Genomic DNA, 14,865 nt, shown 5'->3' on the forward strand with positions numbered 1-14,865 from the left:
GTAAAAGTACAAAAGTATTGGCATCAAAATATACTTAAAGAACCAAAAGTAACAGTAACGTTTGAAAACGGTCGATCAACAAGCATCGGGCTGAATAGGGCTGAAGTGGTTAATGTATGTTTTTATAATACAATAGTTTATATCTGCAAAGTAACTAGTAATAGTTTTCAAATAATTGTAGTGGAGTAAAAGTAGTGGAGTAGAAGTTAAAGTACTGAAAATTGGAAATACTCCAGTAGAGTGAAAAATACCTCAAAATTGTCACTGCTTGGAGGTGAGCAGGCTCCCTGCCAGCCAGCAGCAGCTTATCATGTGTGCTGCAGCTGCCTGATGAAGACACATCCTTCTGTCACCCCAGGGGGGCGACGTGGAGCAGCAGCCAAGTAATGACAGATGTGACTGTTGGGAGGGAAGACTGTGTGAGCAGGCAAGGTTATTACAGTTCTGCAGTGGTGTAAAGTAACTAAGTACATTTACTTAAGTACTGTACTTAAGCACAAATTTGAGGTATTTGTACTTTACTTGAGTATTTCCAATTTCCAATACTTTTACTTCTACTTCACTACATCTCAGAGGCAAATATTGTACTTTCACTCAATTATTTGAAAACTTTAGTTACTAGTTACTTTGCAGATATCAATTATTATATTATAAAACATACATTAACCACTTTATCCCTATTTTATAAATAGGCTATTTGAAAATAGCCGATCTACAAGCTCACAACGCGTCGCATTTTAGTACTTTTACTTTTGGTACTTTAAGTGCATTTTGTTACCAATACTTTTCTACTTTTACTCAAGTACATTTTGAATTGCGGACTTTTACTTGTAACGGAGTACTTCTAACTTTGCAGTATTGATACTTTTACTTAAGTACAACTTTTGAGTACTTTTTCCACCACTGCAGTTCTGTGTGGAGGGGAGGGGAAAACGAAAGTGAAACGTAACGTTGTCTTGACGGAGAGAGCATGGTCGAGTGACCATCAGTTTGTAGTGAGAAAGAGAACGGAGAGAGCATGGGCGAGTAACCATCAGTTTGTATTGAGAGAGAGCATGAGGACCCGTATGAGCCACGCAGAACCACAAACACACACACAGCCACGCATGTGCGCCACTCTATTGTTTATTAGGATATATGGGGTAGGGCGAGATTCAAAAAGCTCAGAAAAATTGCTAAAAATTGAAGGGCTGCAAGCTCACAACGTGTCGCGATGCATCTTGTTGTGAGCTTGTAGATCTTTATTTTTGTAGGCGATGTTTTGACAATGTTTGACAACAGGGCTTAAAACTGGCACGGCAAAAAAAATACTGGAACATAATATTTCATTGCCAACCAAAACATTAGGCTTATGTATGAAATATTGACAAAGAGTAAAACTAAGGACAAGGTTCTCTGTCATATGTGTTTATTTTAGTTAGTTTTGTAAACACACAATACATTGTGTTTACAAAACACACTCTGGCGTCTGGCATTTTCTTTTATAACGCAATTTTGGTTCATGGGTGGGATGGCCGTTTTCAAACATTACTTTTAGTGTTGTAAAGTAACTATAGTACATTTACTCAAGTACTGTACTTAAGTACAATTTTGAGGTACTTTTACTTTACTGGAGTATTTCCAGTTGTCTATACTTTTACTTCTACTCCACTACATCTCAGAGGCAAATATTGTACTTTCACTCCACTTATCCAATTATTTGAAAACTTTAGTTACTAGTTACTTTGCAGATATCAATTATTACATTATAAAACATACATTAACCTATTTTAGATATAGGCTATTTGAAAATAGCCGATCTACAAGATCACAACGCGTCGCGAGCTTGTAGATCTGCTATCTACCTAATGTTCATCCCAGAATAGGTATGCTCATTGAGCGCACAGCTCAGAGAGAAAACATGTGCTGGGTTGTTTTAGCCTGTGACAGCCCCAGACAGTCTGTGACGGAGGAAGCACTGGGCTGCTTGCTGCGTAATTTGCCGCTACGACCCTTTTGATTGAACAGTAAACTCATTCTGTCACCAGAGTGTGTTCCTCAATTTCCCTTTGACAATGGCATGATTGTACATGCACATGAATGCACCGAAAACCATGCAGTGATTCATCTTTTCCCAAGCATTGAAATTGAGGAGTTTTCCTGGACATGATGAACCCGGCGGCTGTATAGACCGAGCTACTGTCAGATGTGCACCCATTCTCTCTCTCTCTCTCTCTCTCTGTCTCTCTCTGTGTGTCTCTCCCTCTCTCTCTCTCTCTCTCTCTCCGTCTCTCTGTCTCTCGCACACGCACACACACGCACGCACACACACGCGCACACACACACACACACACACACACACACACACACACACACACACACACACACACACACACACACACACACACCAGAGGCCTAACCTCACTAAATATAACCCCACCCATTTAAAAGTTTATTTCATTTGAATAATGACTTTTCTTTTTCCATTATACTTTGATTCTCCTACACACCTGAGGTTGCTATCTGTTGATTATATGGTATGATTAAGGTAGGATGGTGCTGCTGGTGTCACGACCACGCCCACGCCCTCATTCCAGAGGTCCTCATCTCCAGCCTATTAACTAACACACCTGTTCCTCCTTAGTGCACTCCTATATATACCCCCCTCGTCCACTCTGCCAGCAGGCAGTATTGTTTGACTCTAGACTAGACTAGCAGCTCCACACGGTCCCGTCCGTGTTTGCCTTTGTGTCTAGTTTCTATGATCTGTGCTTTGCACTTGTACCTTTGTTGGACTTTAATAAACACCCTTGAAACCTGCGCCTGCATTCAAGAATGTCATTACAGAATACTGCCTCACAAGAGGATGCAGCAGGTTTGCAGCGTGCTGTTGGTGAACAGGGGCGACTCCTGGGTGAACACAACAACAAGCTGAATCTACTAGCCACTGCCATGGATGAAGTTCTTAAGGAACTCCATACGCTGAACACCACCATGACGGTTTCTCAACAATCCGACCAACCCACACCAGCTCCAGTCGTCAATCTACCAGCTGGTCAGCCTGGTCCCCCTCCTCCTACTGCTAATGCCAAGTGGGCGCTTCCTGATAAGTATGATGGCACTGCTTCAAAATGCAAGGGGTTCCTCCTCCAATGCTCCTTATACTTTGCCCACCAGTCTGGAGCACCCACGTCCGAAGCCGCCAAAGTGGCTACGGTCATCTCTCTCCTGACTGGAAGGGCTTTGGAATGGGCCACTGCTGTCTGGGATAATGGAGGACCTGAGGTCGGGTCCTACGACTTGTTCCTGAATCTGTTTCGAGCTGTTTTTGATCATCCACCAGAGGGCCAGGAGGGAGGTGAGCGGCTTCTTCAATTACGTCAGGGTTCCCGTACTGCTGCTGAATATGCTCTCTCCTTCCGCACCGTGGCCGCATCCAGTGGTTGGAATGAACCAGCTCTGCGCACCTTGTTCCGAAGAGGGTTACGGAGGGAGGTCCAGACAGAGCTGGCATGCAGAGATGAGAACCTTTCCTTGGATGCTATCATCTCCATGGCCATCCGACTGGATAACCTCATCAGAGAGCGCCAGAGACCCTCTCACTTCCCTTCGACAGCCACCACTAGCTCTGAGCCTGTTCCAGAGCCCATGGAGGTGGATTTCACCCGTATCTCAGCGGCTGAGCGACGTCGCAGAATCCAACTGCATCTTTGTAGATACTGTGGAGCAGAGAATCACCAGCGTGCAGACTGTCCTGTGAAACCTGCGTCGTTCACTAACCGCGGAGATCGGAGAGACAGTCCTCTGAGTCCTACTGCTGAAGTGAGTACTCCACCCTCAGCTATTAGTGCTAAACCTTTTCTGGTCCCAATTACTGTTGATAGCTGTTCTCCATGTGATGTCTCTACAGCATTAGTGGACTCCGGGGCTGCAGGGAACTTCATTGATAAGGACCTTGTCAAGTCCCTGCACCTTCCGCTTCACCGTCTCACCACTCCCATTCCCATCGAAGGCCTGGATGGCAGACCTGTGGGAGACGGCACTATTACCCACATCACCTATCCCCTCATCATTACTGTTGGTGCTATGCATCGTGAGAGTATCCAACTTCTTGTGATAAGGGCACCGGTCCACCAGATCACTCTCGGTCTCCCCTGGCTCCAACTTCATAACCCCACCATTTCCTGGACAGAGAGGGAGATTACAGCCTGGTCAGACTATTGTCGTGCAACATGTCTTCCCTTATCTTGTGGGTTCACAACAGTAGAGAGTCCAGAGTCCACTTCTCAGCCCACTATCCCAGAGGCCTACCAGGACCTGAGAGAGGTTTTCTCCAAGGAGAGGGCCGCCTGTCTTCCTCCTCATCGCCCCTGGGATTGCGCCATCGACCTGCTTGCTGGCTCTGCTCCTCCTCGTAACCACATCTACCCCTTGTCCATCGCGGAGACCGAGGCCATGGAGGAGTATATCCAGGAGGCATTGAAGCAGGGCTATATCCGCCCTTCCACCTCTTCTGCTTCTGCGAGCTTCTTCTTCGTGGCCAAGAAGGATGGTGGTTTGCGTCCGTGCATCGATTACCGGGGCGTGAACGCTGTCACCGTTAAGTACCGCTATCCCCTTCCTCTGGTGCCCGCAGCTCTGGAACAGCTCCGGGGGGCCCGTGTCTTCACCAAGCTGGACCTTCGTAGTGCCTACAACCTGATCCGCATCAAGGAGGGAGATGAGTGGAAGACAGCCTTCAGCACCACTACAGGTCACTACGAGTACCTGGTAATGCCTTTCGGACTGTCAAATGCCCCCTCCGTCTTCCAGGCATTTGTCAACGAGATCTTCAGGGATATGCTCGGTCGCCAGGTGGTCGTGTACATCGATGATATCCTGATCTACTCAGCCACTATGGAGGAGCACATCAAACATGTCCATGAGGTTCTCAGGCGTCTTCTAGACAACCACCTCTATGCCAAAGCCGAGAAGTGTTTGTTTCATCAATCCACCATCTCTTTCCTCGGTTATGTGATCAGTCCAGGGGGGGTGAAGATGGAGAAACCAAAGGTTGATGCTGTTCTGAATTGGCCAAGACCTACCACGGTGAAGGAGTTGCAGCGTTTCTTAGGTTTTGCAAACTTTTATCGCCGTTTTATACGGGGTTACAGTTCCATAGCGGCGCCCCTCACATCTCTCCTCAAGGGGGGTCCTCGCAGATTGCCATGGAACGAAGCTGCAACGGCCACCTTCAATCGTCTTAAGAACTGCTTCACAACTGCCCCCCTACTGAAGCACCCGGATCCCGACTTGCCATTTGTGGTGGAAGTGGATGCCTCAGAGGTGGGTGTGGGAGCAGTCCTCTCTCAGAGACAAGGTAATCCACCAAAATTATACCCCTGTGCTTTCTATTCTAAAAAACTTAGTTCTGCTCAGAGGAACTATGATGTAGGTGACAGAGAGCTGCTGGCGGTGAAGAAGGCGTTGAAGGAGTGGCGTCATTGGTTGGAGGGTGCTAAGGAGCCATTCTTGGTGTTGACAGACCACCACAACCTAGAGTACATCCAAAAGGCGAAGCGCTTGAACTCCCGACAAGCGAGGTGGGCTCTTTTCTTTTCACGCTTTGACTTCATCCTTTCTTATAGACCGGGTTCCAAAAACATCAAGGCCGATGCTCTTTCCCGGATGTTTGATGCAGCTGAGTTCCAAGCGGTAATAAGCCCCATTATCCCTCCATCTCGCATTGTGGCTCCCGTGCTCTGGAATGTCGAGGAGGAGATTCGTCAGGCCCAGGTTGGAGACCCTATTCCGGCCAAGTGTCCTCCAGGCCGCACCTATGTTCCCGCAAGGGTGAGGGATCAGTTACTGACTTGGGTGCATACTTCGGTGGCAACTGGACATCCAGGTATTACTCGCACAACACAGGCACTCTCTGAAAAATACTGGTGGCCCACTTTAGTCCGAGATGTCAGTAAATATGTAAAATCCTGTTCAATCTGTGCCCAGTCGAAATCCCCGCGACACGCTCCGGCGGGAAAACTCCATCCGCTTCCTGTGCCTCAGCGACCTTGGTCGCATCTGTCCATTGACTTTGTTACTGATCTTCCCTCTTCCAAGGGTTACACCACCGTGTTGGTAGTAGTTGACAGATTCTCCAAGGCCTGTCGTTTTATCCCCCTCACTCGTCTCCCAACTGCCTTCCAGGTAGCAGAGGTGCTGTTTGAGCAGGTGTTCCGGCACTATGGCCTTCCGGAGGACATTGTTTCAGATCGTGGTCCCCAGTTCACGTCACGTGTATGGAAGGCCTTCATGGGGAGACTGGGGGTTGCAGTGAGCCTCACCTCCGGCTACAGTCCACAGTCAAATGGACAAGTGGAGAGGACCAACCAGGAACTCGGGAGGTTCCTCCGCAGCCACTGCATGGACCGGCAGGCTGAGTGGGCTCAGTTCCTTCCCTGGGCTGAATATGCCCAGAATTCCCTTCGCCACTCTTCTACAGGTCTGACTCCCTTCCAGTGTGTCTTCGGCTACCAGCCTCCTTTGTGCCCTTGGGACCCAAGCACGACAGAGGCCCCTGCAGTGGATGAGTGGTTCCGTCGATCTGAGGAGGTATGGAATTCAGCTCATGTCCGACTCCAGCGTGCCATTCGCAGACAAAAGGAGCAGGCTGACCGTCATCGCAGTGAGGCTCCGGTGTACCAGCCAGGAGATCGAGTCTGGCTCTCCACCAAGAACCTCAACCTTCTCATGCCCTGCCGAAAGCTGAGTCCACGCTTTGTGGGTCCCTTCAAAGTCCTGCGGAGCATCAACAAGGTATCATACAGGTTGCAACTTCCTAGTCATTACCGCATTTCACCCACGTTTCATGTCTCTCTCCTCAGGCCTGTGACTCCCGGTCCCCTGGCTGATGCTGTCCCCCTCGATGCCCCACCGCCTCCCCTGGACATAGAGGGTGCCCCTGCCTATGCTGTTAGGACCCTCTTGGACTCCAGGCGTCGTGGGGGTCGGCGTCAGTATTTGGTGGACTGGGAGGGGTTCGGCCCTGAGGAGCGTTGCTGGGTTCCAGCTGCTGATGTCCTGGATCCAAACCTCATCTGGGACTTCCATCAGCGTCGTCCCGATCGACCCGCTCCACGCCCTCGGGGTCGGCCTCCAGGCCATGCTCGTCCTGCGGCTAGTGCCGCGCGTCAGGGGGGGGGTACTGTCACGACCACGCCCACGCCCTCATTCCAGAGGTCCTCATCTCCAGCCTATTAACTAACACACCTGTTCCTCCTTAGTGCACTCCTATATATACCCCCCTCGTCCACTCTGCCAGCAGGCAGTATTGTTTGACTCTAGACTAGACTAGCAGCTCCACACGGTCCTGTCCGTGTTTGCCTTTGTGTCTAGTTTCTATGATCTGTGCTTTGCACTTGTACCTTTGTTGGACTTTAATAAACACCCTTGAAACCTGCGCCTGCATTCAAGAATGTCATTACAGCTGGGGACGAGTGATTAGCGTTAAGGCTCACGCTCGTCTAATTACAAAACTGAATTAATTAGATACTCTGACAAATGAACACGTATAAAAGTTGCAGTGTGGAATAAGAACATTAACCCATTGAGACCGGGTACGCGTCTGTGTGTCATTTTTACACTTCTTTGGCTATTGGAAAATAGCAGATATACAAGCTCATAGCGCGCTTGTAGATCTGCTATTTATTTATTTTTTAATAGCCAAAGAAATCTAAAAAATGACAGAGATTCTTTCCCGGTCTAAATGGGTTAACTCATTGACAGCCAAAGTTAAAACATCGTCTATAGCTGCCCTTGCCAGTGATTCCGAGCGTTTTCGCTAACCTTTGAAAAATCATGGAATATTTTTCTTCACAACGATCCACGTACCCGCCGAGCTCTTTAAAAGACATAGGGGGGTCTGGTAGAATCGGAGAAAAACTATTGTGCCGCCGCGATAATCCACTCCATAGTTATTGGCAGGTGAATGTAGCTTCTTTTTCGCCAATAAGCAACAGAAAGCCGAAAAAAATGTACTTTTCCATGTGTGTGTGTGTGTGCGCACGCTAAAGTGGCCTAGTTGCTTTTCTTGAGCTTGTTTTCATAGACCCGGTTGCTTGTTTCTCTTGCAAAATCTGGCAACACTGCTCAGTAACAACCAGCAGGTTCCTGCCCGAGCAGCTCAGAATGTGTTGGAAAAAGTACTCACATTTTTTACTTTAATAAGTAAGAATATCAATACTGCAATGTAGAAACACTAACACACTACAACAAAAGTCCGGTAATCAAAATTTACTTGAGTCAAAATATTACAATTATAATGTTTGTACAAAATATTTTATACAAAATATACTTAAAGGTAGGGTAAGTGATATTTTTGGTTAAAACAAAAAGTATTTTGTTAAAAGGTTAAAGCACTATATTCTGATAGTAATTATTGCTATAGAGTGTTTTTTTCAATAACAGATGTCTCCCTGTCTCTCCAGCTCTTTAATAAACAGAAAATAAATTTTTCGGTAGGTGTCAAAATCTCAGCCAATCAGGAGAAAGTACCCATTTTTAAGCTTAATTTGTATAGTTTTCCAGTTCCAATTTTGTCTGCTCATTTCTTAGTGTCATCACTTCCAATTTCACTTGTTTAATCTGTATCCTGATTGAGTTCTCTGTCCTGGTTGGATAAAATTGAAAATGAAACTGAAACTGAAACGAAAATGCATTTTCTGTTTAATAAAGAGGTGGAGAGACAAGGAGACTCCTAATACTGAACAAACACTCTATAGCAATGAGTACTATCAGAATATAGAGCTATTTAACACTTATTTTAACCAAAGCAAATCACTTACCCTACCTTTAAAGTAATACTAGGTAACTTTTTCAATAAAACTAAAGTTAAATTGTATATATTTTGTGAGTGGCAAATGTTTCACAACACCCCCTCTATTTATATGTTTTCTATTGACGTCATCTGGCCGGAAAACGGAAGCGGAAATGCACCGGTTTCCTGTTTGGCCAGGAACTACCGCACCGGTTTCCTGTTTGGCCAGGAACTACCGCGCTAATAACAAAAAGGAAACCCACGCTGATTTTAAGAGATTGTATGATTTGAAGATCGAAAAACAACAGAAAAAGAAAACACAGCTCACGGTAACTAAAGCTCCACTGGCTAAGAGAAACGATCCACAGATCGTATAAAACAATTAAAAGAACGCTTTTTTAAAAGCTTCCGTCTTCCGGTGAAAACAAATGGAATTCTGGGTAACGGAGAAATAAACGAACGGCCTGCAGTGACGGTAATGACCAGCAGAGGCTGCTAAAAATCGTTATTTGTGGACATGCATTGTATAACTTTAAAGTACCAAAAGTTAAAATACTCATTAAGCACACCGTTTCACAAGTTATCATAATTTTGAAATGTATATATATTTTTTGTTGAAATTAGCAGATCTACAAGCACACAACACGTCGCATCGTAACGTTTTGTGAGCTATTTTCAAATAGCCAAAGTTTAAATAGGGCTTAAGTGGTTAATATATGTCCTGTCCTGTAATAATCCGCAAAGTAACTAGTAACTAAAGTTTTTAAATAATTGTAGTGGAGTAAAAGTACAATATTTTCCTCTGAGATGTATTGGAGTAGAAGTAAAAGAGAAATTGGAAATACTAAAGTAATAGTACCTCAAAATTGTACTTAATTACAGTACTTGAGTAAATATACTTAGTTACTGTACACCACTGCATATGGCAGCCTTTTTGACGCATCACTCCAGTGAACAGCAGTGGGAGACTGTATACGTACGTGTATATATCTGTGGTTGGTCCAAAACGACTAACAGTAAACATGGTCTTAATCCATCTAGGGCGTTCCATGTGTCGTCCTCCTGCATGAGCTGTCTGAATACCAAGGTGATTGGAGCATCTTACCTGCTCTACCTCGGTGAGTAACGCACGCACATCAGTTTGAAATAATCAGTGGTGGAAAAAGTACTAAAATGTTGTACTTAAAGGACAACTTAGTTTTTTTACAACCAAGGTTTATATTTTAGCTTGTAATTAAAGTAAATAAAAGATGAGTGTTAAAAAATAGTTTTAGCAATTTTCGCGATCTTTTTTACAGTGGGCGGGGGCATTCGGGCAGGTGGCTAAATAAGTATATTTTTTACACAATAACCCGTCGATTCCTTTATTATTATTTACAGTAGCTCTTCTAACCCCCAATAACTCACATCTGGCCATGAAAGACCACGGGACCTTTTTTATTGTGTAAAAAAAAACATTTAGCCACCTGACCAAATGCCCACTATAAAAAAGATCGCAAAACATTGCTAAAGCTGTAGAAAGCAGTAAATGATTTTTTTTAACACTCATCTTTTATTTACTTTAATTACAAGCTAAAACATAAACCTTGGTTGTAAAAAAACAAAGTTGTCCTTTAAAGGGGAATTTTGGTTTTCTTACCTTTCAATCTCAAGATTGCAATCTCGTCTAGCGAGACCTCCGGTGGGACGCATTAAAGACAATCACGTTGCATAGTGTTCAAGCTAAAAAATATGCGATCTAGCGCAAGGCCTATTGGCGCGCGTTTTTTAGATGTGGCGGACCCGGGATGGAGTTATCTACTGTACCATTCATCCTAGGATATCATAACATCATAGAAAAGGTAAGAAAACCGTGGTCCAAAATTCCCCTTTAAAGGTAGGATAAGTGATTTACTTAAAATAAGTGTTAAACAGCTCTATATTCTGATAGTACTCATTGCTATGGAGTGTTTGTTCAGTAAAAGGAGTCTCCCATGTCTCTCCAGCTCTTTATTAAACAGAAAATGTATTTTCAGTGCTCTCTCCTGATTGGCTTAAAAAAAAACTGAAAATGTATTTATATTTATTCTGTTTACTAAAGAGCTGGAGAGACCCCTGTGACCGAACAAACGCTCTGTAGCAATGATTACTATCAGAATATAGTACTTTAACCTTTTTAACAAAACCCCAAAAAACATCACTTAGCCTACCTAAAAAAAAAGTACCTATCAATACTGCAATATAGATATACTCTGTTATTTGACAAATTACAGGCATCCATGAGGTTTTGGCAAACCCTTCCTCTTTCCCTTATAGGCAGAGTAAACATAATTAAAATGATCAGTCTCCCCCAATTACTTTACCTCTTTCAAAATTTACCGGTTTATCTAACAAAGAAATTCTTTAAACAATTAGATTCTATTATTATGCCCTTCCTATGGTCACACAAGAGTCACAGAATTAAAAAAAATCCACCTATGTAAGCCCAAATTGGAGGGTGGTCTTGCACTCCCAGACTTTAATCGCTATTACTATGCAGCAAATGTTAGAGCTATGATGTTCTACTTTCATCCTCCCCAGCATCTCCCCTCCTGGGTAATGCTGGAAAGAGATGACTGCTATCCATACAAACCCGAGACCATTCTCCTGGCACCATCCAGAGTGCACAGTCGTAGATATCACGGTAATGTTCTAATAAGAGCCTCAGATGACATTTGGAGACAGATAGCAAGACGAGCAGATCTGAGTACACTGCGAGTATTGCTACCAATTGTAGGCAATCCGTTATTCCCCCCATCTAACATGGACTCTGCCTTTAAGTTATGGGAGAGGGAGGGTATCTCCACCCTATTAGATCTGTACAACGAGGGTGTCTTCTCCTCATTTCAGCAGTTAGTGGACAAATTTGGGCTACCTACTACGCACTTTTTTCGCTACTTACAGATAAGGGACTATGTCTCCAGAAATGTACCCCTATACATGTCACTGACTCAGTCTAATATCAGGGACGTCATTAAGCGCTCTCCCTTCTCCCCAAACCTTATTTCTGAGCTTTATACAAACCTAAGAGAGGGCAAGGTGGATACCTCAGGTATACGAGGAAGGTGGGAAAGGGAACTGGGAATGCAGTTAGCTGAAGAGCAATGGAATAGTTCTCTCGCACAGATTCACAGATGCTCTATTAATGCTAGACACTGTCTTATGCAGTTTAAAATTGTTCACAGGTTGCACTACTCAAATGCCAAACTTCATAGAATATTCCCGTCCCTGTCACCACTATGTGAGAAATGTGAATCCGGGGAGGCCACTCTGGCACACAGCTATATGCTATGTCCTATAATTCTAACATATTGGACTAAGGTCTTTAACACCATCTCCGCTATACTTTCACTGCAAATTACCCCAGATTCCCAAACTATAATTTTCAACAATTCTTTGACCCTGAGGGGCCTTCCCCCGGCCCACAGATGTTTTTTAAACTTCTGTCTCATGTCCGCAAAAAAATGTATTCTATTACGTTGGAAGGGTAAGGAAGGTCCTAGTGTCAAAATGTGGCTTGCCGACCTTGTCAACACTCTCGAGGTAGAGAGGATCCGGTACTTGCGATTGGATCAGACAGATAGGTTTGACCTTATATGGCAACCCCTGGTTCAACACCTGGGGGAAAACGCCAATGCAAACCACTAACACGGAGCATTCGAAGCCGTCCCCCCCCCCCCGCCGCCCCCACCCTGGGATCCCGGGGTCTTGTTTCTATTTTTGTTTTATGTCTTATTTTATTTTTCCTTTTTTTTAATTTTATTCATTAAGGTTATTTTATTTTATGTATGTCTCCTGTCCTGTTTTGTGTTTGGTGCCGTATCTGCTCCTACTTCCAGCATTACGGTGGGAGTGCATATTATGGTTCTGAACATAGATCATTTTGCCAGCATGTTGGGTTCTCCACTGAATTGTGTATATGTGCAGCAATGTGTACCCCCATGCTCCCACCCACAGTCTATTTTTTCTCACCATGTGTCGTGTCTTTTATGTATAGAAAAAGAAAAAGCCCCAAGGTGTATTACAAGAATTGCCACATTCTGTGTCCCCACAATGTAAAGTTGTAAAAGTGTATCACCTTAATAAAAAATAAATATAAAAAAAAAAAAAAAAAGATATACTCTGTTACAAGTAGAAGTCCCGTATTCAAAAAGCCACGCTACGCGCTTGTAGATCATCTATTTTTGAATAGCCCAAAGTATAAAATAATGGTTATAGCTAAAAATCTAAAATGACAGTATGCATTCCCTTAATGGGTTAAATTTAGTCGACCTGAATTTGGCCTTTCTATGACCCAACTGATGACAGAAAATATGTCAGACTAAAAGGAGCTTCTCATTGGTTGTCTCTCCAGCCTCTCAGCCCCGTGTAGCCAATCAGCGTCCTGGTTTCTCTTCTTGGAGGAGGGAACTAGAGTCAGACTGGCTGGTCTGATGCATGTCTTTAACAGATACAACGCAAAGGAGGTGAAACGCACGCACGCACGCACGCACGCACGCACGCACGCACGCACGCACGCACGCACGCACGCACGCACACACACACACACACACACACACACATTTCTTTCTATCGTCAAAGGCACATACAAGAAGAACATATTTGAAGAGTATATCAAAAAGATAAAACACAAAAAAGGACCAACATTTTCATTGTGGTCCTTTGATTACGCACACACGCACGCACGCACACACACACACACACACACACACACACACACACACACACACACACACACACACACACACACACACACACACACACACACACACACACACCCCCCACATAAAATGAAGTCTCTGTAGGTGCCTACTGCATAATGGTGAGAATGGCTTGGTTTCATTCTTGGGGGGTTATATTTCAAACATTATAGCCTCAATCAGGCCGACCTTGTTGTAAAAAGAAACTAAAAACGTTAGGTCAGTAGTTAGGTATCTCTTAGATATCTGTCTTAAATAATTTAGCAATCTGGTCCTGAACGCACACACACACGCACGCACGCACGCACAGACACAGACACAGACACAGCGACACAGACACAGACACAGACACAGACACACACACACACACACACACACACACACACACACACACACACACACACACACACACACACACCAGTGGTGGAAAAGGTACTCAAATGTCTTACTTAACACATTATGTGCCAGAGGTTTATTAAAATAGGGTACATCTAGTGCCAGCATATCTTCCAGCCACTTACGTTGATATGTTTCGTGCTGTAGAAGCCCCGACGCGGAAGTGCATGTAAACAAAGCGTGCGTGCGTCTCGCGGTGGAGGGTACTAACGCTAACGCCTGGAACAATAATATTTCTAACGCGATCCTCCATTGCAGAGTGATCGCCGATCGAAAACGGCTCACTTCCACCACGTTAAAAAGAAATGGAGATATTAAGCTTTTAGTCAAGGAGTTAACATTGGAGCGGCCGACCGGAACCATTTTTTACATGGATCCACATCCGGCCTCTCCTTCTTAGAGACTCCTTGGATGATCCCAAAGTTTCGTTAGAGCGCCCCACGTGGGAAAAATATATATTTTTTTAAATGGGCCAAAAACGATCCGGACCGTTTATGGTACATAACGCATAGCTTCTCAAAAACGGTCCAGACCGTTTATGGCACTCAATGTGTTAAGTAAAAGTATCAATACTGCAATGTAGAAGTACTCTGTTACAAGTAAAAGTCCGGAATTCAAAATGTACTTGAGTAGAAGTACAAAATTATTGGTTAATGTACTTAAAGTACCAAAAGTAAAAGTACTGAAATGTTTGAAAATAGCAGATCTACAAGCTCACAACGCGTCGCGATGCGACGCATTGTGAGCTTGTAGATCGGCTATTTTCAAATAGCCTATGTATAAAATAGGACTAAAGTGGTTAATGTATTATTTTATAATATTGATAATTGCAAAGTAACTAGTAACCAAAGTTTTCAAATAATTGTAGTGGAGTAAAAGTACAATATTTTCCTCTGAGATGTAGTGGAGTAGAAGTAAAAGTACAGACAATTGGAAATACTCCAGTAAAGTAAAACAACCTCAAAATTGTACTTAAGT

At 44.2% G+C, this 14,865-nt stretch overlaps 1 protein-coding gene across 1 annotated transcript in view; it reads left to right on the top strand.

Annotated features, from left to right (window-relative positions):
• LOC308090849 (beta-1,3-glucosyltransferase-like) overlaps positions 1 to 14,865 on the top strand; it is a gene marked incomplete at its 3' end in the record, with an annotated part of 82,419 nt that overhangs the window by 23,481 nt on the left and 44,073 nt on the right. Inside the window, exons 5-6 of the mRNA XM_080436122.1 lie at positions 9,815 to 9,891; positions 13,146 to 13,257. Of these exons, the coding sequence (XP_080292248.1) occupies positions 9,815 to 9,891; positions 13,146 to 13,257 (189 nt within the window). The remainder of the gene's footprint in view (positions 1 to 9,814; positions 9,892 to 13,145; positions 13,258 to 14,865) is intronic.

The sequence above is a fragment of the Gymnoscopelus braueri genome (assembly GCF_963280865.1).
Source record: "Gymnoscopelus braueri genome assembly, chromosome: 8".
NCBI lineage: Eukaryota > Metazoa > Chordata > Actinopteri > Myctophiformes > Myctophidae > Gymnoscopelus > Gymnoscopelus braueri.